This window comes from Leuciscus leuciscus (assembly GCF_965113295.1).
Source record: "Leuciscus leuciscus genome assembly, chromosome: 2".
Classification (NCBI taxonomy): domain Eukaryota; kingdom Metazoa; phylum Chordata; class Actinopteri; order Cypriniformes; family Leuciscidae; genus Leuciscus; species Leuciscus leuciscus.
This window is the reverse complement of record NC_138726.1, coordinates 62351117-62376331: the sequence shown is the minus strand read 5'-3', so window position 1 is coordinate 62376331 and position 25215 is coordinate 62351117. Positions and strand designations below refer to the sequence as shown.

At 39.6% G+C, this 25215-nt stretch overlaps 1 protein-coding gene and 1 long non-coding RNA gene across 3 annotated transcripts; one reads left to right on the top strand and one right to left on the bottom strand.

The window, feature by feature from the left end:
- The first annotated feature begins 94 nt into the window (after window positions 1–94).
- LOC309492549 lies at window positions 95–14283 on the top strand. 2 transcript variants are annotated; one of them, XR_014203571.1, is made up of 3 exons: window positions 95–1781; window positions 5969–6169; window positions 6351–7435. It is a non-coding gene; the product is annotated as an uncharacterized lncRNA (long non-coding RNA). The 2 variants fall into 2 exon arrangements; XR_014203570.1 differs by lacking the exons at window positions 5969–6169; window positions 6351–7435 and adding exons at window positions 9265–9433; window positions 12550–14283 and having other exon boundaries at window positions 107–1781.
- Window positions 14284–19996: 5713 nt separating this feature from the next.
- Window positions 19997–23683, bottom strand: LOC309492942 (C-type mannose receptor 2-like; the record flags this gene model as incomplete). The annotated part of the gene is made up of 3 exons (XM_082161977.1): window positions 19997–20361; window positions 20526–20873; window positions 23590–23683. The coding sequence occupies 3 exons, from the start codon at window positions 23681–23683 to the stop codon at window positions 19997–19999; spliced, it is 807 nt and encodes a 268-aa protein (XP_082018103.1).
- Window positions 23684–25215: the final 1532 nt, after the last annotated feature.

Here is a 25215-nt window from a genome sequence, read left to right as displayed (position 1 = left end):
CTAGCTGTAGTGTAGACTAGCTGCTGTAGTGTAGACTAGCTGTAGTGTAGACTAGCTGTAGTGTAGACTAGCTGCTGTAGTGTAGACGAGCTGTAGTGTAGACTAGCTGCTGTAGTGTAGACGAGCTGTAGTGTAGACTAGCTGCTGTAGTGTAGACTAGCTGTAGTGTAGACTAGCTGCTGTAGTGTAGACGAGCTGTAGTGTAGACTAGCTGCTGAAATTATAGGGAAATGTATGAACACTACTCAATTTTGAAAATGTCCTAGAAATGTGGGATCATAGAGTTCCTGGCAGATTTCTCCCGACCTTTTGGTGAACATAGGGCTGTGGAAACATATGGTTGTGGGAACATAGGGCCTAATTTTCTAAATAAAAAATAAATAAATAAAAAGATTCTTAGAAATGTGGGAACATAGGGCCGTGGGAAAGATCCCTGAGAGACCTGGGTTCAAATCTCACTGTGATATTATGCCCTGAACAAAATGGGTTACCTAGTTTCTCCAGAGATGTGACCTCTGATATATAACAATTGTAAGTCACTTTGGATAAAAGCGTAAGCTAAATAAGTAAAATGTCAAATATATTTATGTACAATTTCTGTGCACTTTTGAAGTGTGTTTTGCATCTGGCATTTCCTCTGAACTCTGACTTGACTGCTTATTATCGCAAAGCTCTGGTAGCTCTGATTAAATGGAGATACTTTTACCTGACAGAAACAAATTTATACAGGTCTTGATTTTCTAGATTATTTCCATACGTATTTCCTGTTTTCCTACATAGCATGATTACTTTCATTAAAACATCAACTCTTGAAAGGTAGTTGTGATGGGACAATATGACTTGATATGATGGCAAGCCCTGCTGGTTTGTTGTTTGGGCATTATGTGGACATGGATGCATCAGTCAAGCACTGTTGTGGTGTTAAAAAATAAAATAAAAAAAAATAAAAAAGAAAAAAAGAAAAGAAAACTGTTAAACTACATTCACACTACAGGCTTTGTTTATTTCCCATATCACGTGTAAACTGGCAAACTGCAAAGTCAGGAGCAGGAGATTTTGGGACACGTGACACTAAACGTGTGAAACGCAAAAAAATAGGTGAAACGTCCAATAATTTTAACGAACAACGGCAACGTTTGAGTGGGAGGGGTTACGTTAGAAAGCGCGAAACAGCCCAGAGAGACCGTTACAGACACATTTGTGAGCCAGAGAGGAGCGCGGCTGTTTTTATGTTTTCATAGTGTTTGATTGAGACAGTTTGGAAGAGAGCGACTTTTATGTGCAACGCGTTGTGCCATATTCAGGATGCAAAAGATACCATTCACAGTCTGCAAGTAAACAAGAACTACAAGGTACGTAAGCCCGAAATATAAACTGTATAACTAACGTTAACATTACCAACTCAAGCATGGTAACTTTAGTTAGCATAAATGTTAGCTTGTTAATCATTTACCATCTTTGACTTTACTCCAGCTTTGCAAACGTGCTAATTCTATAACTTGTGTTGTGACCTGAAAGTCGACGTTAACGTGTTAGTGTAACGTTAAACAGTGCCAATGTTATGAGTGAAGTGTTGGCTCACTAACGTTAGTACGTTATAATGTAACGTTAGGTTGAGATAGTGTTAACTGTTTTACATATTTAACTAACGTTACTTGCACACAATAGTTCCAATATAAGTTATTTGTATTTTTTTTCTCAATTAAGATTGCCTATGCACTCAAATATTGTTTTTTTCTGTCTCTCAACAGATTTTGCTGACCTCAAAATAATCTGAAGAGGTGAGTGTTTTGCCATGGTCCAAGAATACACTTGTCACAGGTGTGGTGTTTCTGTGAAAACCTTAAAAGGTTATGTTCAACATCAAGAGCTACACAGAAATGAGGCTCATTACCAGTATGCATGTTGTATAACAGGTTGCAAGTCTCACTTTAGAAATTATAATGCATTTAAATGCCATGTTTACCGTCATCATAAGCAGGCATCTTCTGTGTCACAGTGTGAGACTTTGCAGGGACCATTTAAATGTGAACTTACTCACTGTAAGAAAGAGTTGATTGATCTGAAAGGTCTTTTGTGTCACCTGAAATCTCATGCTTCAAAAAGAGAGGAGGTGCAATGCCCATTCAAAAACTGTGATAAGACTTTTTCAGTGAAATCATCTTTAACGTCCCACCTATCTAGAAAGCACAAACATTCCACAGCTCTTCATGTCTCTGGTGCATACTGTCTTCCTTCAGCTCCTAGTGAGCCTCAGTTTTCTGTTGTTGAAAGCCAGTCAGATGAAGGGGCAGTTGATGATGGGCCTGGTGAGATTACACTGGATCCTGCACAAATGAAGAGCTTATACATGAGAAATCTATGCATGTTTTACATGAAGTTGCAGGCAAAGCACCTCATCCCCTCCTCTACAATACAGTTGATTGTAGAAGAAATTAATAGTCTCAGTGGTGTTTGCCAGCAACACACAAAGAATCAACTTAAAGTATCTCTTCATGCAAAAACTAAACTAACTGAGACAGAAATTAAAGATGTTTTGACGACCCTAGATGACATAGATATGCATTCATCCTGTAGCTCTGCACTTTCTACAGAGTACAAGAGAAAGCAGTATTTTGAGGAGAATTTTGCCTATGTGCATCCACAGACAGTTTTTTTGGGGTTTGATGAAAACAGAAAAGAGCGAAATGCTCAGTACATTCCCATAAAAGATACATTAACAGCTCTGTTAAAAGATCCTGCTGTGTGGGAAGAATGTTCTACAACTGGGAATGAGAGTGCACCTCGTATTTTTAACGATGTGTGTGATGGATCTGTATTCAAATCCAATCCTCTGTTTTCAGAGTCACGTCTCACTTTAAAGGTGATACTGTATCAAGATGCTTTCGAGGTGGTTAATCCCATTGGCTCTGCAAAGAAAAAACACAAAATGCTTGGGGTCTACTTCACTCTTGCAAACTTTGATCCTTTTCATCGATCCGCCGTTGATAACATGCAGCTTTTGCTCTTGTGTCGAGAGGCTGATTTCAAGCATTTTGGCCATGAGAAAGTGTTCTCTCAATTGTTATCAGATCTCAGAGAACTGGAGACAAATGGTCTGAATATACATGGAAACACTGTGAAAGCAACACTCTATTGCATTGCTGGGGATAACTTGGGTTCGCATAATATCGGTGGCTTCACAGAAAACTTCAGTACATCGCGCTATTTGTGCCGGTATTGTCACATTACCAGAGATAAGCTAGACGACTTTGAACACAATGCATCCATCCGCACAGTACAAGACTACAATGACACTATTAGGGATGGGTACCGAAACCCGGTATTAAACGGGCCCCGGTGCTGAATTATGGAAGACCGATGGATCGATAAGCTCGGACGTTATCGGTTCTGCTGTCGGTACTGGAGAAATTAAGAAAGTACACGTGCCATTTATTATTGCTATTAAGAAATTATTATCTTGCTAATTTAATCTCGCCAGCCACTTCTATATATAATAATATTGAACCATTATTGTCTGTGATGCATTTTTGCTAAAGAGAGAGAGTGTGTGTGAGAGAGAAAGCGATCTTTCACGCGGAGCCACGGCGCGCGCAACACAACAGCCCTGCTTAATGAGTGACGATGAGGACAGAACTAAACATTCAAACGGTTACACTTTAGATGTTTGATATTAAACTAATTTTATTTTAGATTTAGATTTTGGCTTCCAATGATTATAAAAAAAAGATGATATTTGAGGTATAACCATTAAAAACTAAAGCCACATTCTCTCCAGCGCAACTTACTTCCCTTCACAGCGGTGCGCTGTCATTTCTCCCTAAAACCCAAACGTAACGTCAGAATCTGCACGATCGGTGATTGTTGTAAAATATAGTCTATACTGATGCTAAACTGCGGGACGCGTTTGATAATAAAAGGCTATTAAAAGTACCAAAATTTACGCAATAGACGCTGTTCCAAAGGCGGCGCACGCTCTGAAACACACCGCAACGAGACAAGCAGCAACGTAGGCTATATTTTGGGCTTCGTGTGCACATCTAAACAATCAAATTTACACACAAATATGTCAAAATGGCCTTCTTGGAGATTCACGTAAACAGTTTATTCACTTAAATACAGTTTATGTCTTAAATGGGCGTAAATAGTTTTGAGAAAATGATGCGTCATAATGATTAGATCTGCATTTGGTCTTAAAGAGGCAGCAGTCTAATAATCCTGCTGACGATTGCTCCATTAATGTGAATCAAACAACAAAAGGCAAAGAGAAAATCAGCGCAGCTCTTGAATGAATAATTTTGGCTTTTATAAGCTTTAATCTATCTATGATAAACTATGCAGTGTTATTTTACATCTGACTTTATTAGATGTCTTTTTAGCCCATATTACTCCTGAACAGTAATCTCAGTAGACATTACTGAAATTAAAGCACTGGGTATATAATTTGTATATTTGTTTTATTGTATAGGCCTACTTTTCTTTCTTTTTTTTTTTTTTTTTACCATGTGTTTGTACTTTGTTTTTGGTGTCCTAAACACAAAACCCTGCACCCTTCTACATAACATACATGTTTTATTTGTTTTGTTAAAGCATTGCTTTTATATATTTAACGTTTCAGAATATAAAGCAATATTAATTATGTTCTAAATAATTTTTCCCCTTTTTTAAAAAAATAACAAAAAGAACCGATAAGAATACCGTTAAAGTACCGGATCGATAAGGAGTATCGGTAAGAGTAGTAATACCGTTAAAACCTTAACGATACCCATCCCTAGACACTATACAAGAGCTGCACAATGATGATGTAAGTGAAGTCAGAGGTTTGAAATTTGACTCGATCTTTAACTCTCTGGCTTTTTTCCATGTCTGCCAGCCAGGCCTCCCACCCTGTATTGGCCATGATTTGTTTGAGGGTGTTGTGGCATACGACCTTGCCATTTACATCAACTATTTTGTCAAGGTGAAGAAATTCTTCACATATTCCCAACTTAATTGTAGGATTAGGCAGTTTGGCTATCAGGGATCTGATGGTAATTCTACACCCTCAGAAGTTTCTGAAAAGGGTGTAAAACTAGGTGGCCAGGCAGCAGAAAACTGGTCTTTGCTGAGACTTCTCCCTCTTATAATCGGGGATAGGATCACAGATACAGAGAATCCAGTATGGCAGCTGACTGTCCAACTGAAAGAGGTAGTGGAATTAATTTGTGCCCCTAAAATATCAGCACCACAGATTGCTCTGCTCAATGTTCAGATACGTGACTATCTAGAGGCAAGGAAAGAAATGTTTCCTGCGCACAAATTGAAACCAAAGCACCATTACCTCACTCACTACCCTGCACTGATACTGAAATTTGGCCCTCTCATGCGGTTGTGGACAATGAGGTTCGAAAGCAAGCATTCATACTTCAAAAGATGTGTGCGAAGAACACAAAATTTCAAAAATGTATGTCAAACACTTGCCAGAAACCACCAGCTACTACAAGCCTACTTACATGCAGGCTCTTTTTTTGCACCTTCATTGGTGGTGAAGAACTCCACTCCTTTCCATGCTGAACTGTACAGCAATGCAGTGCGCACTGCTGTAGGAGAAACTTTGGTCAAGGAAACCAATGTTGTGGCAAGTACAGAGGTACAGTGGAAAGGCACTCAATACAGAAAGGGGTTCTTTCTTTGTCTGAGCCACGGTGAGTCAACCGAATTCGGACAAATTCAGCTTATACTGGTGAAGGAGGAGAAGCATGTGTACTTTATTGTTACACCTCATAATGTGTCATATTTAGCGGAGTTTGGACTTTATGAAGTGAAAGAGGCAAGGCAGACCATGAAGTGTATGAAAGGAGAGCTCAATCTGGATTATTATCCATTGCCTGAGTACAAGCTTTTTGGGACAAGAGTCATTTCACTGAAACACAGCGTTGTTGATACAGAGTAAAGAAAACTATCAATGTGTCTTTTCTCTCCTGTATAGTTATGGATACACAGAGTGCTCTTTCCTCTTTCCTTACCTCAACACTCCCAAAACTAAGGGAACTTGACCCTTTGCTCGAGGCTCTTCAAGAATTAGGAGTTCACGACCTTGAAGACTTGAACTACATTCAAGAAAGTGACCTTCTTCATGTCCTGAAGCCAGTGGAAGCAAGGAAACTTATTTCCCATTTTAAAACCACAAGTATGTGTTTGTACTTAATGCAACTTTTAATATTAAGAACATTAGATATATGCTAATATATATATATAAAAAGCATATATGCTTTTTCTGGTGTTCTTATTATCTCCAAATAAAGGTTTATGTTGTTACTGTGGCAAAAAAAATAAACAAGACATAACTCCACTATTGTGTGTCCTTTAAGGCCAAAGAGATGCGTTGGACAGTCTTCCCAGCAACCAACAGTCCTGTGACAGTCCTCATACACAGCCTGATGAGATGTTCCCTTCTGGTGAGTCCATGCCTATTGCATAGAATGTGACTTTTTTGGTCTTTGCACTTATCATTAGTCTTGTCTGAAGTTTCACTATTTGGCAAGTATGTATCTTCTCTACATATGGCCATTAACTATTCTAAAAATAAAAGGGCACCATGTCTGTGTTGCTCCACTACATAACTAAACAGAACATAATTTTGTGTAATTTACTGTGATTGTTTAAAAAACAAACTAAGCCCCCAAAAATTGGTATGAAATTGTTTGGCTTTGCAGTGCATGTTGTATCATCATATTTTCATCTGTAACCTTTCAGGTGGCTACAGCTCAGCAAGTTCAAATTCACCAAGGTCAACATCTAGTTCAAGTATAGGTTGCACACCTCGTCGACCGTCTGACAACAGCTGGCATTTCAATTTTGAAATTCCATGGAAGAAGTTGCCATCTGAGCTCATCAGAAAATTAGAAGAAGGGAAGCGACCAACAAAGAGTGACAGACTTGAAATGATACGGCTGATTATCAGTGAAATCTTAACAATATGCCCAACACCCGCGAAGAAACACCTCAGTGAGATCGCAAGAAAGATGGCAAAGGTGTATCCTGTGGCATTCACTGATGTCATTGAAGGTGAAATTGTGGGCAGTGGATATGACTCACTCACAAAACAGATGCTCAGCAGGGTGGATAACTTGAAGAGAGGAAGCACTCCACTTTCCTTAAAAAGACAACTTATTAGCACCAGTGAAGGAGAGGATACCCCACCCAGGAAGAGAAGACTAGACACCTATGGATGCATTAATTGGCAACCAATGCGTCTACCAACTGATGAAACACTGGAATCCCAGAAGCAAGCACAAGAACAGTTAAAGAAAATGTACAAAGAAAGATGCCGTGACACGAAATGTATTGAGAAAATGATGAGGACCACCTTCTTCACTCAGAGAAAAGACATTATCAATGGAATTGAGACCTCTGATTTGATAAATGATTGGCCATATTTATTTGAAATAACTGGCATGAAGACTCATTTCAAGGCATGGACATTGATAACAAAGCCATGGAAAACAAATATGCCAGGGTTATTTCATACCTCAAGACCAGTGACAAGACAGGGAAGATGGAGACCATCTTCAGAGAAATGGAAGCATCAAGCAAGAATGTTGCAGATGTCAGTGCTGCTGGGTTTCTTCAACTACTTGTTAGATATTTCAATGAGGAAGAAGACCTGGGCCCGTATTCATAAAGATTCTAAGAATCCTCTAAGAAAACTCTTAATTTAGCTTAAAAACTTTTACGTAGGAGTCTTAGCTTAAAAGCGATTCGGGACCGATCTGAGAGCAACTCTGAATAAGGAAAAGACAAAAACTTTCATCTTTGTAAGGAGGCGGGGTTGACCCCGTTGCTATGTATGACACAATCTTTTGAAGACTGTGATTGGTTGGTTGTCCAAGAAAAAAAAAAAAAAGAAGTGATTTTAAGTATAGGGTCTATTCTAAGCCTTCACTTTGAAATTACATGCGTAATTTTTCCTATTTGACCGTTCACACACACATTACATATATAAATCCTTTTTTTTTTTCTTTTTTTTTTTTTACCATGCTGCTAATTTCCTATAAGGTATTTGATTGGCTTAGAATGATAAAAATTGTTCCACTCTTTCCAATTACACTGATTGCTGGTATGTCTATTTAAGTGGTGGTTTGAATGTTGGTTTTAATGTATCAAACATGGAATTTTCCCAGTTGCCAAATATCGTAATGTAGTGACTAGGCTACTTTCATTTCTGGCGCTATGGCATTTCTGTGCTGTGTTGGAGATGTTAGCGTGTCTCTAATAAGATCAGTCACAAACATGATCCCTGCACGATCTAATCTATAGCGTCTTATTAACTCACTGTTATTCATTGTCTGCAACACATTTCTTCTCCCTCTTCGTATTTATGCCATTTTCTCCTCTGCTAAAGAAACTCTTAAGCCTCTTAAAAGTCCTCATCCGTGCTCCTAACAATTTTGACCTTAAGACCTCTTTTAAGGGTTAAGATGCTTTCTGAATGACTTTTTTCTTTACTAGGATTTTTTCTTTAATTTTAAGAGTAAACGCCCACATTTCTAAGAATTTTCTTAGAATTTTGTCACTAGGAGCTACTTTTTGCATTAAGATTCTTTATGAATACGGGCCCAGATGTTCCATAAACTGGATCAAACAATCCTGCCCTCTGAAGTGAACTGTGCGGAACTTCCAAGTACGCCATGCATTGTTGTGTGTGGTAAGTTTGAATATTTTCTTTTTCTGACATAGTTATGTTATTATATTATTATTATAATTTACTATTGGTTATTAAAGGTGTAGTTATTCTTTTTTGCCTTCTTCCTTTACCTGTGAAGTAGAGCTGTCCTCGATTGAAGAAATTCAAGGTCAACAAATAATCATTCAGTTGTATCGACTAATCGATTAGTTGATTTAATCGAGTTTCTCCGCAAAGAGTCATGCAAAAGCACCACTTTAATTCGTGTTTACCAGAGATGTGCACGCACGTTTCTTGGAAATAAGTCATTCAGCATGAAAAAAGCATAAAACATGCCTAATCAACTGAAGAGATCTTAGTTGACTTCTGCAACATTACCTACCCCAGATTTATACGTAATGATAATATCGTATTGTTTGTCTGGTGATTTCCACCCCTACCAATTGTGTGATGGATGTTTTTTTCATGTTTCGTGTGTTTTAGTTAAATATAATTTAACTTTACAAACGTATTGAATAATTACTGGACTTTATGGTCTTTGAGCACAGTTTGTCACAAAAATACAGATCCCCTGCCTGTCTTTTGTGTGTTTACAACAGGAAATTCTCCATTGGCAGCAGAGTACTTCATGCTTTCTGTGGACCAGACCATTGTGAATGGTCACATCAATGCCTTCACTGATGCTCTTGTATTGATGTTTGCCACGTACTACTGCCTGAACATATCTTACCCAGAAGGCCAAGGAGCAACATTGGAGTTCTTGCAGAGGTGAGAAAAAAGTCATTTAAAAAAAAAAAAGTTTTATTGATTTTTGGTATAAAGAACACAGCACAGGGTCAGTGGAGTACATGTTCTTAGTAATAATACTCAAATGTCTCTGACATCAAAGTTTTCGGTGGTGACTTTGCATTATGATATTCTGTCCATTTTTCGCATTTCTTCAGACGTCCATTTTAAATATCCAAACAGATATAGAATGACTAGAAAAAATAGTTACCCAATTTAATAAAAGAGCCTTGCACAGGACAGGATTTCACAACTTTCCCTTGCTGTCTTTTTCACTACATTTTCTCAACCGTAGAGAGTGTATTAAAGGGATACTCCACTGTCTTTTCATATTAAACTATGTTATTCCCTTAACTAAGACGAGTTGATACATGCCTCTCTCGTCTCAGTGCGTGCACTAAATCGCTCTGGCGCGCGGCGAAATTTTGTTCACTCAGTTCATTCAATATGGGCCAAGCAGAGAAGCTACCAAACACCTCCACGTTTTCCCTATTTAAATACAGTTACTCGCGTAGTGCAACTCGACCTAGGACGGTGACACAAAACAAAACGTTGCGCTTTTCTAAGTGTGTAAAATGGATAACTATGTTGTATGGCGGAATACCACAGCAAGTGCTTATGAGCACTTCGACCTGGCGCAGTAATATCTTCACTAGAGGGAGCGGGGGCCGGTGAGAGGATTTTTCTCGAGTGAAGATATTACTGCGCCAAGTCGAAGTGCTTACAAGCACTTGCTGTGGTATTCCGCCATACAACATAGTTATCCATTTTACACACTTAGAAAAGCGCAACGTTTTGTTTTGTGTCACCGTCCTAGGTCGAGTTGCACTACGCGAGTAACTGTATTTAAATAGGGAAAACGTGGAGGTGTTTGGTAGCTTCTCTGCTTGGCCCATATTGAATGAACTGAGTGAACAAAATTTCGCCGCGCGCCAGAGCGATTGAGTGCACGCACTGAGACGAGAGAGGCATGTATCAACTCGTCTTAGTTAAGGGAATAACATAGTTTAATATGAAAAGACGGTGAAGTATCCTTTTAATAGACTTCTTAAAAGGTACTATGTGTCATGACAAAGACATGACATCATTAACAGCATGCTAACAAGCTTAACCCCGACACATTCTGTGTGGTTATTCTACTTTTTATCTCAAGAGGCGATAGTCCGATAGTATAGCTTGTGCCTCCTCCCCTCTAGTTTCAGTTGAGATGTATATGATGCAACAGCTGTGTGTGTGGGCCTTGTGTGCCTCAGCAGCACAGCAGCAAGTCCACATTAAGCCACTTTATATTATATTTCTTTAAGTTACAGTGCCCAGTATTGTGCCAATATGCCTCCACGCTGTGCTGTGTGAAATATATGGAAAGGGCGGGTCAGATCTGAGCAGGAAATGGTTGATAGTAACAGAGGTGGAACAGTGCCTGTGTGAAAAGCCACACACAGTGTGCCAGCACAGCGCATATTGTGCTATACTTTACAGTCTGCCTCACGTCTTGGATTGATATGTGAAAGTACATACAGCAGTGGAATTATGCCTTAACATTTTTTTTCAGTTGGACACTAATTCAATATCAATATATTTTTGATATATCGTTACGTTACAGCATTTGTCACTGAACGACGTTCAGGGCACAGCCGTCAGTTTATTTTTATTCAAAGTCGAGCAGTTTAGAACACAATTGGCTGTGTTCTAAACTGCTTGTGTATAATGCCAGGACATAAAAACTACACTGCACTTTTGTTCCCATCTATATGCTGATACTGTCTGTGTTTTATCTCCTGCTGCTGTTTTTGCACAAGTTTCTTACTTCAGTGAGGAATTTTCAGCAGCTACATGCGTGCTGCATGGAGGATTTTTTTTTAAATATAGTTTTTGAAAAAGTGAGTGAAGTAACATACTCGATAATGTCTGCTCATTGTTAAAACAATAATTAAGATATTACCGTAGACGATACATATCTCACACTTGGGTTAGTCTATGTTAAGCGCTGTCGCGTTTCCATTACAGATTCGCACAAAACTTTTGTGTTTTTTTTTCTTCTAAATATCGATAAACTACTATTGCGAAATGACGGCGTTTCCATTAACCGATGTTATGCGACTAAAACATCATTTTTTTCCTCTCGCGATCAGTCATTCCAAAAATCATGGCAACGGACGTTGGTAGGTTTATATCACAGCCACCACCAGACTAGACATTATAATATTATTATATCCAGGTTCAGGTTGGTGTGTGTTGGTTTTTGTCCACCTCAATCTCCAGGTGTGTGTGTGTGTGTGTGTGTGTGTGTGTGTGTGTGTGTGTGTGTGTGTGTGTGTGTGTGTGTGTGTGTGTGTGTGTGTGTGTGTGTGTGTGTGTGTGTGTGTGTGTGTGTGTGTGTGTCCATCTCCAGGTCCAGGTTTGTGTGTGAGAAAAATTTGCAACAAGAAGTCTGTGGAGCAGTCATAGCATAGAAAGTGTAGCAATGGCATAGCAATGTCTTTAAAGGGATAGTTCACCCAAAAATGAAAATTCTATCATCGTTTACTCACCCTCAAGTTGTTCCAAACCTGTATGAGTTTCTTTGTTCTGCTGAACACAAAGGAAGATATTTGGAAGAGTGTTTGTAACCAAACAGATCTCGGTCCCCATTGACTACCATAGTATATATTTTTTCCTACTATGGTAGTCAATGGGGACCGAGATCTGTTTGATTCTGTCATTCTTCCAAATATCTTCCTTTGTGTTCAGCAGAACAAAGAAACTCATACAGGTTTGGAACAACTTGAGGGTGAGTAAACGATGATAGAATTTTCATTTTTGGGTGAACTATCCCTTTAAGGTATCTGACACTAAGTGTTGGCAATGGAAATGTGTACTTGTCACTAAAAATATATGATATATATATATATATATATATGATATATTTAACTTAATCCCCACCCCGGTCCCCAAACACCACACCACCGCAAATAGAATCTAATTCTGTGGGAAACACTGCGTACATACAGTATGTTTTCCAATTTATTCCTGATTCGTCTTCATGTCAAGATATAAGGTACATTTTGCAGGAGTCCACATTTTATTACTAAAATTGTTTGATGTCTTTCACTTGACAGATGCCTTTTTAAGATCAACCCAGACAAGGGATCGAAAGTGGAGAAGAATTCTACCAAAAGGCAGCTGGCGGTCAGTCCGAAGGTTCTTTCCCTGATAACAAAAATATCGGACCATGAATGGAGGGAGTAAAAAAAAAAAAAAACACTTTTCAGAAGGGAGACTATTGCAATCGAATGTCCCTAGTTCTTTCTCATGCACAGTTCATGTTGTTCTCACTACTGTATTCTTGAGTGTTCTTTAATTGTTGTCAGATAGTACCACTGCGACCCAGATGAATACTGGGTACACATTGTAACCATATTTTAAGTATAGAATTGGTTCACAGTACTGGACAAAGTTATTATAGTTATTAGTTTATAGTGGATAAACTCAGTACCTTCAGTTAAGTTACTGCAATAACAGTGGAAGCAAGCATTACACTGCACCTAGATTGACTTTTATCTTATCTGAAGTACCAGACAGACTTTTAAATTGTATTGCTTGTTTTTTTTGTTTCAAGTGTTTTTATTTCACTGTGAATATTGGCTGAACCTATTGTAAACTGTTCTTGAACTTTCGCCTACAAGCAGCCAATTGTTGGACTGCTAGCAGTATGTAGCTATGCCGTTAAGCTATGTAAGCAAGTATGTTGCTAGAGCAGCAACTGTTTTCTATTCTGATCTGTTGGTCAACAGAATAAAATAATGTTGAACAGTAGTTAGTGTGTTCTGGTTCTTATTGTTAAGCTAAATCATTTGTCATTTAAGTACTGTTATAGCTTGATATTTTTTAATTTGTCCATTACATTTGCAGGTTGAATGTGTATAAATATACGTTTAGTTATCATTATCATAGTGTTATGATATTTGACAAAATTATTTCTTTGGACATTTAAAACAAAGGTAAATCCATTGTAGCCAATGTTGTATAAATTAAATATACATTATTTCTATGTAAAATTTCCTACAAAAAGTAATTATACTTAATATGCTCTAAAATTAATGGTAGATTGCTCTAATTGTACTCACACATACTTGTTTAATAACAGTATTTGCTTTTCTTTTTAAAGGCGAATCCATTGTTTTTATGGCAAAGTATGCTTATTTAACATTGAAGATTAATTAAATATACATTATCTTTATGTAAAATTACATATAAAGAATTCTAAAATGAATGGTAGATTGCTGTAATTGTACCTAAATTCATTGTATTTATGGCAGAGTATGCTTTTTTTCCACATTAAAAATCAATTAAATACATGGGATTTATATGTAAAGTTCCATGTAAAAACTTGTAAAAAAAAACCTTGATATGATCTAAAATTAAGGGTAGATTGTTGTAAAAAAAAAAAGCTTATTATCTGTTTTACAAAAGTATTTTGACTTTTTTTTAAAGTTAAATCAAATTTTTTTTGTGGGTGATATATCACTTTATTACATTAAATATTTATTAAATAAACAAAATTTTTACATAATAATATATTATAAAACTCAAATAATAGTGGCACTTTTCTGTATTATAGCAGTGTTTAACTGTATTTATAGGTAATTTAATTGTTTTTAAAGGTGTATATGCCTTTTTTAAACATAAAAAATCCCAATAATTACATGAGATTTAATGTAATATTAAAGATACAATCTGTTATTTAATTATGGAAAATTACTGTATTTTAACGTGATTGTTTTTTGCTGTTATTTTACGGTAATTTTTTGGCGCCCCAGCTGCCGGAATAATACCGTTTTTTTACGTTTTTTTTTTTTACAGTGTATGTACGCAGAAATAAATATGAGTATGTGTTTATAATTTAGCAAGTGTGCAATCCCAAACCCTCACGGCCATAAGTGTGTTAATGTTCTCCACAACGTATGCTGATTATCCACCAGCCATGTAGTTGACATACACTAACTGGCTCCGCGGACGGCGCCGTCTTTGATTTAAAACAAGTACTCGCTGTCTCGCTGCCATAGCTATAAAGTTTGTGTAAACTCATCTTTCTTTATATAGACTCCTAAGCAGGCCCGGGGTGGGTAAATCGGGTTTTTTTTTCACATTTGTCACGTTAGTTACATTAGGCTACACACGTTCCACATTCTGACACCGCAGCGCGCAGCCTCTGCATGGATTGTACCATGTGAGGGAGTTCTCCCCTCCCCTCCTATAGAGTTGGTTGGGTCCAGCCCGTCTTTTCCAAAACGTTTTCTCAGGTAGGCTACCGCGGCACCGCCGGCGCCTACCGATAGCTGGGCCGGCCCTACCGTAACGGTCCACGTCAGGGAGGATGGATGGGAGGAAGAGGCCAGGAGGTATGGAAGTCACAGAATAAAACATTTTAAAAGATAATTGCGACTTTTTATCTCACAATTGCGAGTTTACATCTCGCAATTCTGACTTTATTTCTCAGAATTGCGAGATATAAAGTCAGAAATGCGTGAAATAAAGTCGCACTCGTACTTGCGTGTTATAAAGTCAGAATTGCGAGATATAAAATCCGAATTGCGTGAAATAAAGTCGCAATTGCGTGTTATAAAGTCAGAATTGCAAGATATAAAGTCAGAATTGTGTGAAATAAAGTCGCAATTGCTTCTTATAAAGTCTAAGTGAATTATTATTTAACCTTTACATTATTTGTTGAACCATGGTATTAATACAAACTCACAATAGTAAGAGTTGAACTGTTGCTTCATTTATCCAATTTGGAAAAAGTGCTAATTTGGAATTACACCATGGAAAAAGTGGGCCGGTCTTGGCCTGAAACTCCCGGGCTGAAAAGTGGCCCCACTCCGGCCCTGCTCCTAAGCCTTTTCTGTCAAATGGTTCGCCAGCTGATGTGCCTTAGGATAGTAGCCTAATTAAAAAAAGCTAACAACCATTAGTGTATGGAAACTTTATTAATGAAAACACTTCCATACACTGGGTGTAGGCTATAACAACATAAGTATTTTATGTGTAAATTTTTTAAGTAAAGTAAAAATGTAATTTTAATACTAAATCAGATTTTATATTAAATGTTCATATAAAATTTTCTATGTGTAATTAAACTGCGATTAATTAAAAAAGCTTTTTGCGTAGTGGTGGCCACTAGCGGTATGAACCGTCAACAGCGATAAGGTATAGCTAAGAGCGCTCCAGACCAACCTTACGAACGTATGACTTACAGAAGGTATACTTAACTAAGAAGGTTTCGGAAACCACGTATTAACGATAAGGTACTTCTTAAGGTACAACTTAAGAACGACCAGTGGCGGATTTAGCAAATTGGGGGCCCAAGGCGAAGGTATGTATGGGCCCCCCATCCGATCTTTAAAGGTGCAATGTGTCATATTTCTGAGGATCTATTGACATAAATGCAATATATAACTATGTTTTCAGTGCATAAAAACCTTACTTAATGAACCGTTATGTTCTTATTACCTTAGAATGAGTCATTTATATCTAGGCCTACATAACCGCGGGAACCCCCTTCTATGAAGATCGACATATTGTGACGTCTAAAAATCACACACTGCACCTGAATGGCAGGTAAAGGTTGGAGAGGAGAAATAAAGCTTCCCCTTTAAACCTTGCATACACTTATTCTTATTCACACCTAAACAGAAACGTCACAATGTTTACATGGTACAATTTCTGGTAAGCTCTGTTTTTATTTTATTTTTGCTTGACAAATTTCGATTCAATTCTTGTGATTTGATTCAATACTGGCTCATTTAGATACATATTAGGTACACAAGATAGACGTTAATTTTTCTCAAGAAAAAAAAACTATGAACATAATGCGTTTTAGTAAACAATATACTAAATAAGTAATATAGTAGGCTACACATATTTAGCTAAATACTCTTTATATCTTATTTTTCTAGTCAACTAACATGCTATAGCCTATATTATGGTAATTAAATGGCTTTCCTGAGGTAACGTTTTGTGACGATTGTTCTCCAGCTGTTTTACCTCTTTCCACGGTTGAAAAACACTGATTGGTCGATATTATGAATAAGGAATATACTACATTTTGGTAAGTTATTACCGAAGATGATCAGTTCACGTGCCTCTAGGGATCGGTCACGTCACATTACAAGCTCCAAAGGGTATTTATTGTTTGAATTTCGTAATAGAATTGACAGAAACCGAGAGCTGAGATTTTTCATATCATAAGTAATTTAAACTGCTCTGTTTTGCTTCACGATTTTTCTGTGCGTTGGACGTTTGTTGTTCCTCCTAGCCATAAAAAAGTTTGTCATCGTTAGCAGCTTTCCTAAATACTTACAGTATCTGAGTCTTTTTTTTCTTTTATTTGAGACTCTTGGGTAACTTCGAAACTTTTCATTTTCACGTTTAGACTCATCTTGCTCTGTTTGTGTAGTTCCTGTATCGTTAGCGTTGTTGTCATTGTCAGCGGGCATCACAAAACAAGTTTGTTACCTTATTCGGCAATTTGTCCTCCTTTTTTCAGCACCGCTTGGGTAGCTTCGCTTCATTTTTACTCTACTACTCCTTACACTCTGTCAATCACTTCTTTTTCTCTGTCAGTTTTTTGTCGCAATACAGGCTTGTCACTTTCGCAGATGCGTAAGATAATGGAATAGTCCAATGTAGTGAGGTGGGGGGCCCCCTCCTTTCTGCGACTAATGATTTGATGCCATTTTTGCAAATGGAGTTTTAGAAATATATAATTTGCGAAAAGTAAAAAAAAAAAAAACTTAAGCATAAGTTAATGGGGCATTTTGGGGGCCCCTAGGTAGCTCGGGGCCCAAGGCAATTGCCGACCTTTGCCTAATGGTAAAGTCCGCCCCTGAGAACGACGTAGCGTTAAGGTAGTTTCGGAGAACGCACCCCTGAACTTCCCATCACTCAGTCATGACTCGTGAGAGCAGGGGGCGGGGCGGGGCAGCGGCAGCTCAGCGAATCATATAGCCTATTTTGTGAATTGTTCATCCCGGTTGGCACACATTTTGCCGCCCTTACAAAAGTGCCGCTCTAGGCAATTGCCTAGTTCGCCTATATGGACGCGCCGGCCCTGATGACCCCTTAAAATTCACCAGAGAGCAATTATAGAAAAATAGATCAATGGAATGTAACAGAAAACCGGAATCTCAAACATGGTTTTCAAAAACAAACTCCTTTCAGCTTGAAAACATCTTAAAATGCAATGTGCCTGAGGCAGAACACTAAAACAACAGAAAGACATGATGCAACAGCCAGAAATGACCATCTGACACGTGTGTACATAGGCCAACAATTAAACACACACCTGTGTTTGTTTAATTTATCTGTTGAGTATTCAAGAAGACAAAATGACTAAAATTACCACCATCCATCTATATAAAAATGCATTATTGATGGCAAAGTGAATTAATCAAGAGTCCTTTGATCCATCATTTGAAAGGAGGACAAATGTATTTTTGTATTGGCGCAAACTTCAAGTGTGATCAGTTTTCTCAACAAAATCCATTATAGCTTTAATGCAGTAAAAAAATATACCCAAATGAACAATTTAAAATGAATTGTATTCCTTCCCTAAAACATGTTAAAGTTGTTAAGAAATATCATCATGAAAAGGGTAACTAATTGACATAAAAAAAATTCTTAGACTCCATCAAACCATGTGAGCCATTATCTCCAAATGGAGAAGAAGATCGAGTAATAGTAATATATATATATATACAATTATTATATTATATTATATTATATTATATTATATTATATTATATTATATTATATATAATTTATTTTTATTTGTAATAATGTTCTCTGAGGTCCATATAAAATTAATCAATTAAAGTTTTTTTCACTCTTACCTGTAACTCTTGTGTGTTCTGTGTTTTCTTTTCTCTCCTGCGTTGCAGCAAATCCGAGTGAACAGAGGTTTTAACATTCGCCATTGTGAATTACACGGTAGAAATGGAAACTCCACTGTCTACAATCTACGGGTCAAACACTCACTTTAATAACAACAAAACAGAACCACCAAATAAAGAAAAATTACGATGTATTCCTTCTATGATAACATCTCGTCTTTCTCAGTTCGTTCTCTTCTTCCTTATTGGTTGGGGGGGGGGGTTTGTCGATGGCACACAAGTTATGTGCATGAAACAGTCCAAAACTAATGGAAGATGTTTTTATCCATTATAAGAAGGGTGGTTATATTGCTAAATAAGTGTTACAGTACATGGCATGTTGACTGGATTTATGGTTTTTGGTTTCTTAATTCTTATTTCAAATTCTTAATATATTGTGTAATTTAAAAAAAAGGTTTTTTTTTTTTTTTTTTTTTTTTTTTTGCCATAGTCACTATGTTGGACAAAAAGTACAACCCAGATTTTATTCCTTGGCATTAAGATGTATGTACAATGCCAGTAGGCTAAGTCCTTTTGTCCAGAGTTTAGAGTGGAGTTAGAGTATACTTTATTGCCCTTTTTCAGGAAATTTGTCTTGGACTCAAAGCTGCAGTAGTACATAACACACACACACACACACACACACACACACACACACACACACACACACACACACACACACACACACACACACACACACAACACAACACAACACAACACATGACAACAACATTAAAGGGGAAGAAAAATTCTAATTCTAATTAAAACAATAAAAAGAATTTATAACAATGACTGCATCACATTAAAATATTAATAGATACATATATAAATGGATTTTGGAACGGTTGCTCTTACATTAGTTGATACATTGGAAATAAAACATGGCTTGAATCACTCACTATTGTCTGTGCATTCTTAAGAACCAACGACTCATAAATGAATTGAAGTGATGTGTACTCTCTTACACCCGTGACTGTCATTGCAGTTTTAACAAGACGTGCAAGCTGTGATTTTGATTGGACTGAAAGTTTGCCATTCCATCTATTAATTTAACAGACTACCTAAAACTGCTTGATAAAATAATTGCATAATCCTCTGATTTACACCAAACAGCCTAAGTCTTCTTAAAAAATACAATTGTTGCTGGAATTTTGAACAGAGATAATTAATGCGGGCTTTCCAAGTAAATGAACACTCAATGACCACCCCTAGATATTTACAGGTATACACCTGCTCAACGATATTATCATGAATGATTACTGGACTGTAATCACCTAATCATTCATTTATTTACATTACACCACCGCACAAAATTCTCAATTTCGGACTGATACTCTATGAAGTCTCAGATGATACACAACCAATTTTTGTTTACATGTTTTAATGTTTTAATCAAGATTGTCACTTCGAAATAAGTAGTAAAATCAGTCACAATCAGCTGTGGCAACCACTTACATAATGTCTAAACATTTAAACATCATTATATCGTGATAATTAAAATACAGTAATAAAACAGAGACTTTTAAAACACAATTAGATGCACTCAGAAGTTACTAAAGAAGTAATCAGTTGTATAATATTAAGTAGTGAAGTATGGTGACAGTGAATGTAAGTAAACACAAACATTCACATCTTTTCACTCATCATTTTTGCAGATGAAGTTGAGTTTGTGAGTCTCAGGAAGGCTGATCCAGCGCTGATCTCCTCCAGACTGAACTGCTCCTTTTCTCTCCTCGAGGCTGCAGTTTTCCGGTGTCGTTCCGTTCCCTGGAGCCCAGTTCTGATAGCACAAGATCTCTCCGCTCACCCAGAACCACATGTTCACGCTGCAGTACGGTTGTAAACCCAACCACACCGCCTCAGTAGACGCACGTTTAACCACATTCATCACACGACGCTGCATCTCCTCTGAATGAACCGAGACCAGATCCGTATAATTCTGTCTGCAGTGTCTCAGAGCTTCAGGCCACGTCAGAGTCTCTGTGATCAGAATCAGTTTATCTGGACACAAAACAAACCACAAGCAAAAACTAGAGAGAGACTGATCAAAAACAACATGCAGAACAAACACTGTGGAGGAATCTGTCATGTCAGACATGTAGCGTGAACTTTAAGATATCTGGAGGTGATGGATGGATTGTGTGTGTTTGTGAGGATCTGCTCACCTTCATGACACACAAAAGGATATTGGTTCATGCAAGAGAAGTCTGCCCATTGTCCCCGAGCAATCAGATTGGATATTGTGCAGTTTTCACGACCTTTGCCATTATCAGGTTCACCAGACCTCCAGTATCTGAAAGAGGAGTTACTCTGATCTGACCACTGCCATGGGTCTCTGACTCTGAACAGACCGATCCAGGCATCAGATCTGTGATTATCATTGATGATCTTCTGAATCTGTTGATTCTCATCCTGGTTCCTCACACCAACCAGATCAATGTGATTCTGTCTGCAGTAACTCTGAGCGTCTCTCCAGTTCATCATCTGATTGACAAAGACAAGTCCTGTGTTCCCTTTAAGAAAAACAAATGGAGGCCGATTTATATAATATAATATATCATGTATTTAATGGAAGATCCCCAGTGTGACAATTTGGCAGAATAAATACAAATTTAAAGCCGCAATCCACTGTTAGAGTACATATATAAATGTCACAGCGCAAAATGGTGCACGCTCAAAGTTGTAGTTAAGGCCGTTTCATACGGGACGCTGCAGATAGATGGAGTGTTTAGTTCATTTTCACAGAAAACGTGTTTGCCTTTCAATTACAGTTCACTCGCATTGCATCAGTTTCCTCTGTTTGTGCTCCTGCAAATGGCTTTTCAGCCCACCAAAACTGGAAGGGCCGACTAACTATTTAAAGGGATACTTCACCTCTGAAAAGATGAATGTGTATTTAAAATAGGTCATTTATGTAGAATAAATGTGAAGACATTTTTGAATTTGGAGCTTTCTAGACTGAGAAAAACCAGAAAATGTATTTTTGGCTTATGTGGATGAAAGACAACAACTCCCAGAATGCACTTGCTTCGCTGCCCTAGGAGGCCACTCCCAAGCCACGCCTACCGGTTACAGAGCGCAGTTGAAAACAACAAGGATTAGCTACTAGTGAGTCTCCGTGACGAGTTTGCCGGGGATTTCGAGATCACTCAAAATGTCCGGGATTCGGCTTTTGCGTTCTACAGTCGCCATTCATCATGTTTACTGTGGCGAGCAGGACGAGGCTGAGGGGCACGGGAGAACGACGCGAGGCCGGTGGCGTCATTAGTGAGACGCATCGGTCTCCGAGGAGCGGGAATTTTCTTAGCAATGTTAAAATGCACATCAACCGATCACTTGTTTAGCGTTCATGTAAACACTACATTCAGATTCACCAATCGGAATGAATTCAGTTAGATTGGAACAAAAGCTGTGCATGTAAACAATGAATGGCGACTGCAGAAAGCAAAAGCCGAAACGCGGACATTTTGGACGGCCGGACATGTCCGGGAAAAAGAGGATGGTAATCCCTACTACTCAGCTTTCTCCTACTACTCAGCTTTCTCCTCAGAACAAGAGCCTGCAATTTTAGCTTCCAAAGAAAGACGGCTGACACTGTGTACATTCTGTGAGTGAGATCCACCCTCTATGGGCGGGTTGAACACATGCGGAACAGCTCCTCCTACTGGCTGTAGTCTTTAGCCTCAGGCCAGAAAATCCTCCGATGACGCAAAATGACGATTTTTGCGTCATCGGAGGATTTTTTCCAGACAAAAAATACATAAATCTCTTGTCTCAGGGGGATATGAGGGTGGAAAGCACGGTAATTCGAAAATACTACAGGTTTTCTACTAATACAAAGCTTAATGCTAAATCCTGAAGTATCCCTTTAAGTTGTGCTGAAAGACATTTTCGTCAGAATTTTTATCCTTCAAGTGCAAAGATCATCTCCTCTGTTACAGAGCAGGCTCCCGCACCGCCTCCTCTTCACCGCCGGAGGGAACCTTCCCCGGAATATTAACTTTACCCATTGAACTCCATTTCCCATAATACTGTTTACCTGGGACTGATTGTGTTACACACCTGCACCTCATTTACACACACTCATATAAACCACTTCCACACACACATTCAATGTGAAGTCTTGATTCTGCCCCGGCCATCATTTCTGAGCGTTTATTCCTGTGTTTGATTTCTGTTATTGACCTTGGACTGTTTATCGTTTCTGATTCTCTGCTGCCTGCCCTGACCTGGATTGTTTATTGATTCCTGATTCTTGCTGCCTGCCTCGACCCTTGCCTGTTCACCTGGTTTGTCTCTGCCTAGCTGGCTTTGCCCTGTCTGCTGTGTTTGACCCTGCCTGTCTTGACTACTCTCTAATAAAGCTGCAAATGGATCCCACTGTCTCTGCCTCATCACAACATCCTTGCTGACTCCAAAGACGATAAGACGGAAGCCTCTCTACTCGCCGTTAAAGCAAGCCACCTGCAGTGAATTAAAGGTGCTTCGCAGCTCCAGCTGTTTCAGCGCTTCTCCCCGGCGGCTATCCGGCCAAAGGAAAAGAGCAAATTCCATTCTAAAAGAGCAGTAAAATTTGTTGCAAAATGTCGCACCATGAGTATGGCTCATGCAGGGCTCCCCTGCTCCCCTCAGAAGAGCACACTGAGTGTGTCGCCTGCATGGGACAGGCCCACACAGAGGCTGCACTTACAGAGGCCAGCTAAGAGAGCATGAGTCTCGCACTGCTGCACTTACTGATCGCTTTCTTAAAGATTGCTTTCCTCTCGAGCCAAGATGGTAGAAAAAGCGGAGCTGCGTTTTCATTTGCTGGCTCCGAGGAGGAATTTGATGACACTGGATGCTTCTGCAGTAGAGGACTGAGTGAACTCCGGCGATGACTCCACCCACCCGCTGCCTAAGGAGACAGACTCAGCCAGGCCTCAGCAGGACTCAGAGCTCATCCGTGTCCTTACCAAGGCCATTAACGAGTTGGGCTTGCTCTAATCAGCTCCAGAAGACAAAATCATGGTGTGCCCCTATTCAGCACACGTCCATTATCCCTCTTCAGCTGCCTTCACCACAGCTGGCGGCGCGGAGGAAAAGGGCCACACTAATCTACCCCCGTTAAAAGGTTGCTTCTCATCTCTGCCTGCGGGTGGACTGGAAGACTAAAGCTGCCAACCCGTCCAAGCTGTGCAGAGCGACATGTGCGATGGCAGTCCAAGTTTACCAGGCCAAACTTCTCCGCACCATGGACGAGAGTGGTCCTGACCCGGCGGCCTTCAAGGACCGACCTTGCCCTGTGCAACACTAAGTCTAAGACCCAAGTGATCAGTCCTGCCATCGCCAATTTGGTGATCCTACACCACCTTGTCCTACAGAACAAGGATGCTGACAAGACAGCCCTCCAGGACTCCCATCTCTCACTCTGGCTTAGTTGGTTCCGCAGTGGATACCCGTTCAGCCCCAGAAAAAGTCCAGCGAAATGCTACTCATTTCTCAAGCATCAGGGACTCTACACTAAGTTGGTGCTGGACCCTGAGCCGCCCAAGCAGCCCTGATGTCTCAAGCATAAGGAGGAGGAGGCTGAGTCCCGCCAAGGCTGGACCGCCCTTAAACTGTCTATGTGTTCACTTCCCAACCCCTTGTTCAGTTCCAGGCGGAGAAGCCTTTCTCCTCCACATTATCCTACCGCAAGTGTCAGGCCCCCGCCGGGCTGCCATCTGCGGCTCTTCAACCCCTCGCCACCCAGAGCTAGGCTTGGGAAGCCAATTGGGTTTTAGGAAAAATCTAAAGGGGTTACTCGCAGGCAGACCAGATGCATCCTCCAATATGGGGACAACCTCCACCTGAAAATGTTTCAGAATCTACTGGGCCTCATGGCAGCAGCCTCCTCAGTAGTTCTCTTGGGTCTTTTACATATGTGGTTAATATACATACACATATAGGTCCCGCCCGCTAAAGCGTTGGTCCCCTGGAAATCACCACATCTGTATCAATTGGGAGTAGAACTGGGCTCAGTTTCCAGAAGGAAAGTAGTTGTGACGGATGCCTCCAAGACAGGTTGGGGTGCCCTATGCGACGGCAGGTTGGCCTTTGGCTCCTGGACAGAGCCAGGAGGGTAAACCAGCCTCGCCCCAACATGGTTCCATCCTAGGACCTGTCCATTGTCCTGAGGGCACTTCACGGCACTTTACGTTTGAGGCGCTCACGACAGCCGACCTTCGCCCTCTCTCGCTAAAGACCGCCCTTCTGCTGGCTCTAGCATCGGTCAAGAGAGTTGGTGATGCAGGCTCTTTCAATGGATGCTTCCTGCCTTGAGTTTGGACCCAACAGCAGCGAAGTCGTTCTCAGGTCAAGACGAGACTATGTGCCTAAGGTGCTTTCCACACCCTTTAGGGCATAAGTCATTTCACTCTCTGCTCTCCCCTCTGCTGAGGATGACCAGAAGCCACACCCACTTTGCCAGGTTCAGGCCTTTAGGGTGTACATTGAGCGCTCTAGTGAGTTCAGACAGTCACAACAGCTGTTTTTATGCTTTGAAGGCTGCTCAAAGGGGCTGCAGGTTACGAAGCAGAGATTATCCCACTGAATAGTGGACACAATAGTGCTAGCTTATGAGTCCTCATACTTGCAGTGCACTATTGGAGTGAGGGCCCACTCAACCAGGGGAATGGCCTTCTCTTGGGCTTGGTCTAGCGGAGTGTCCATTGCTGATATCTGTGCAGTGGCCGGTTGGTCCACCTTTGCCAGGTTCTATAACTTAGCCATCAGGCACGGATTTTGTCTGCTTAGCCAATCCCCAACCTAAGGCGCTCTTTCTGAGAGGCAACAGGATCCACGAGCTCCGTTCCCAGGTAGCCTACATTAGTCATT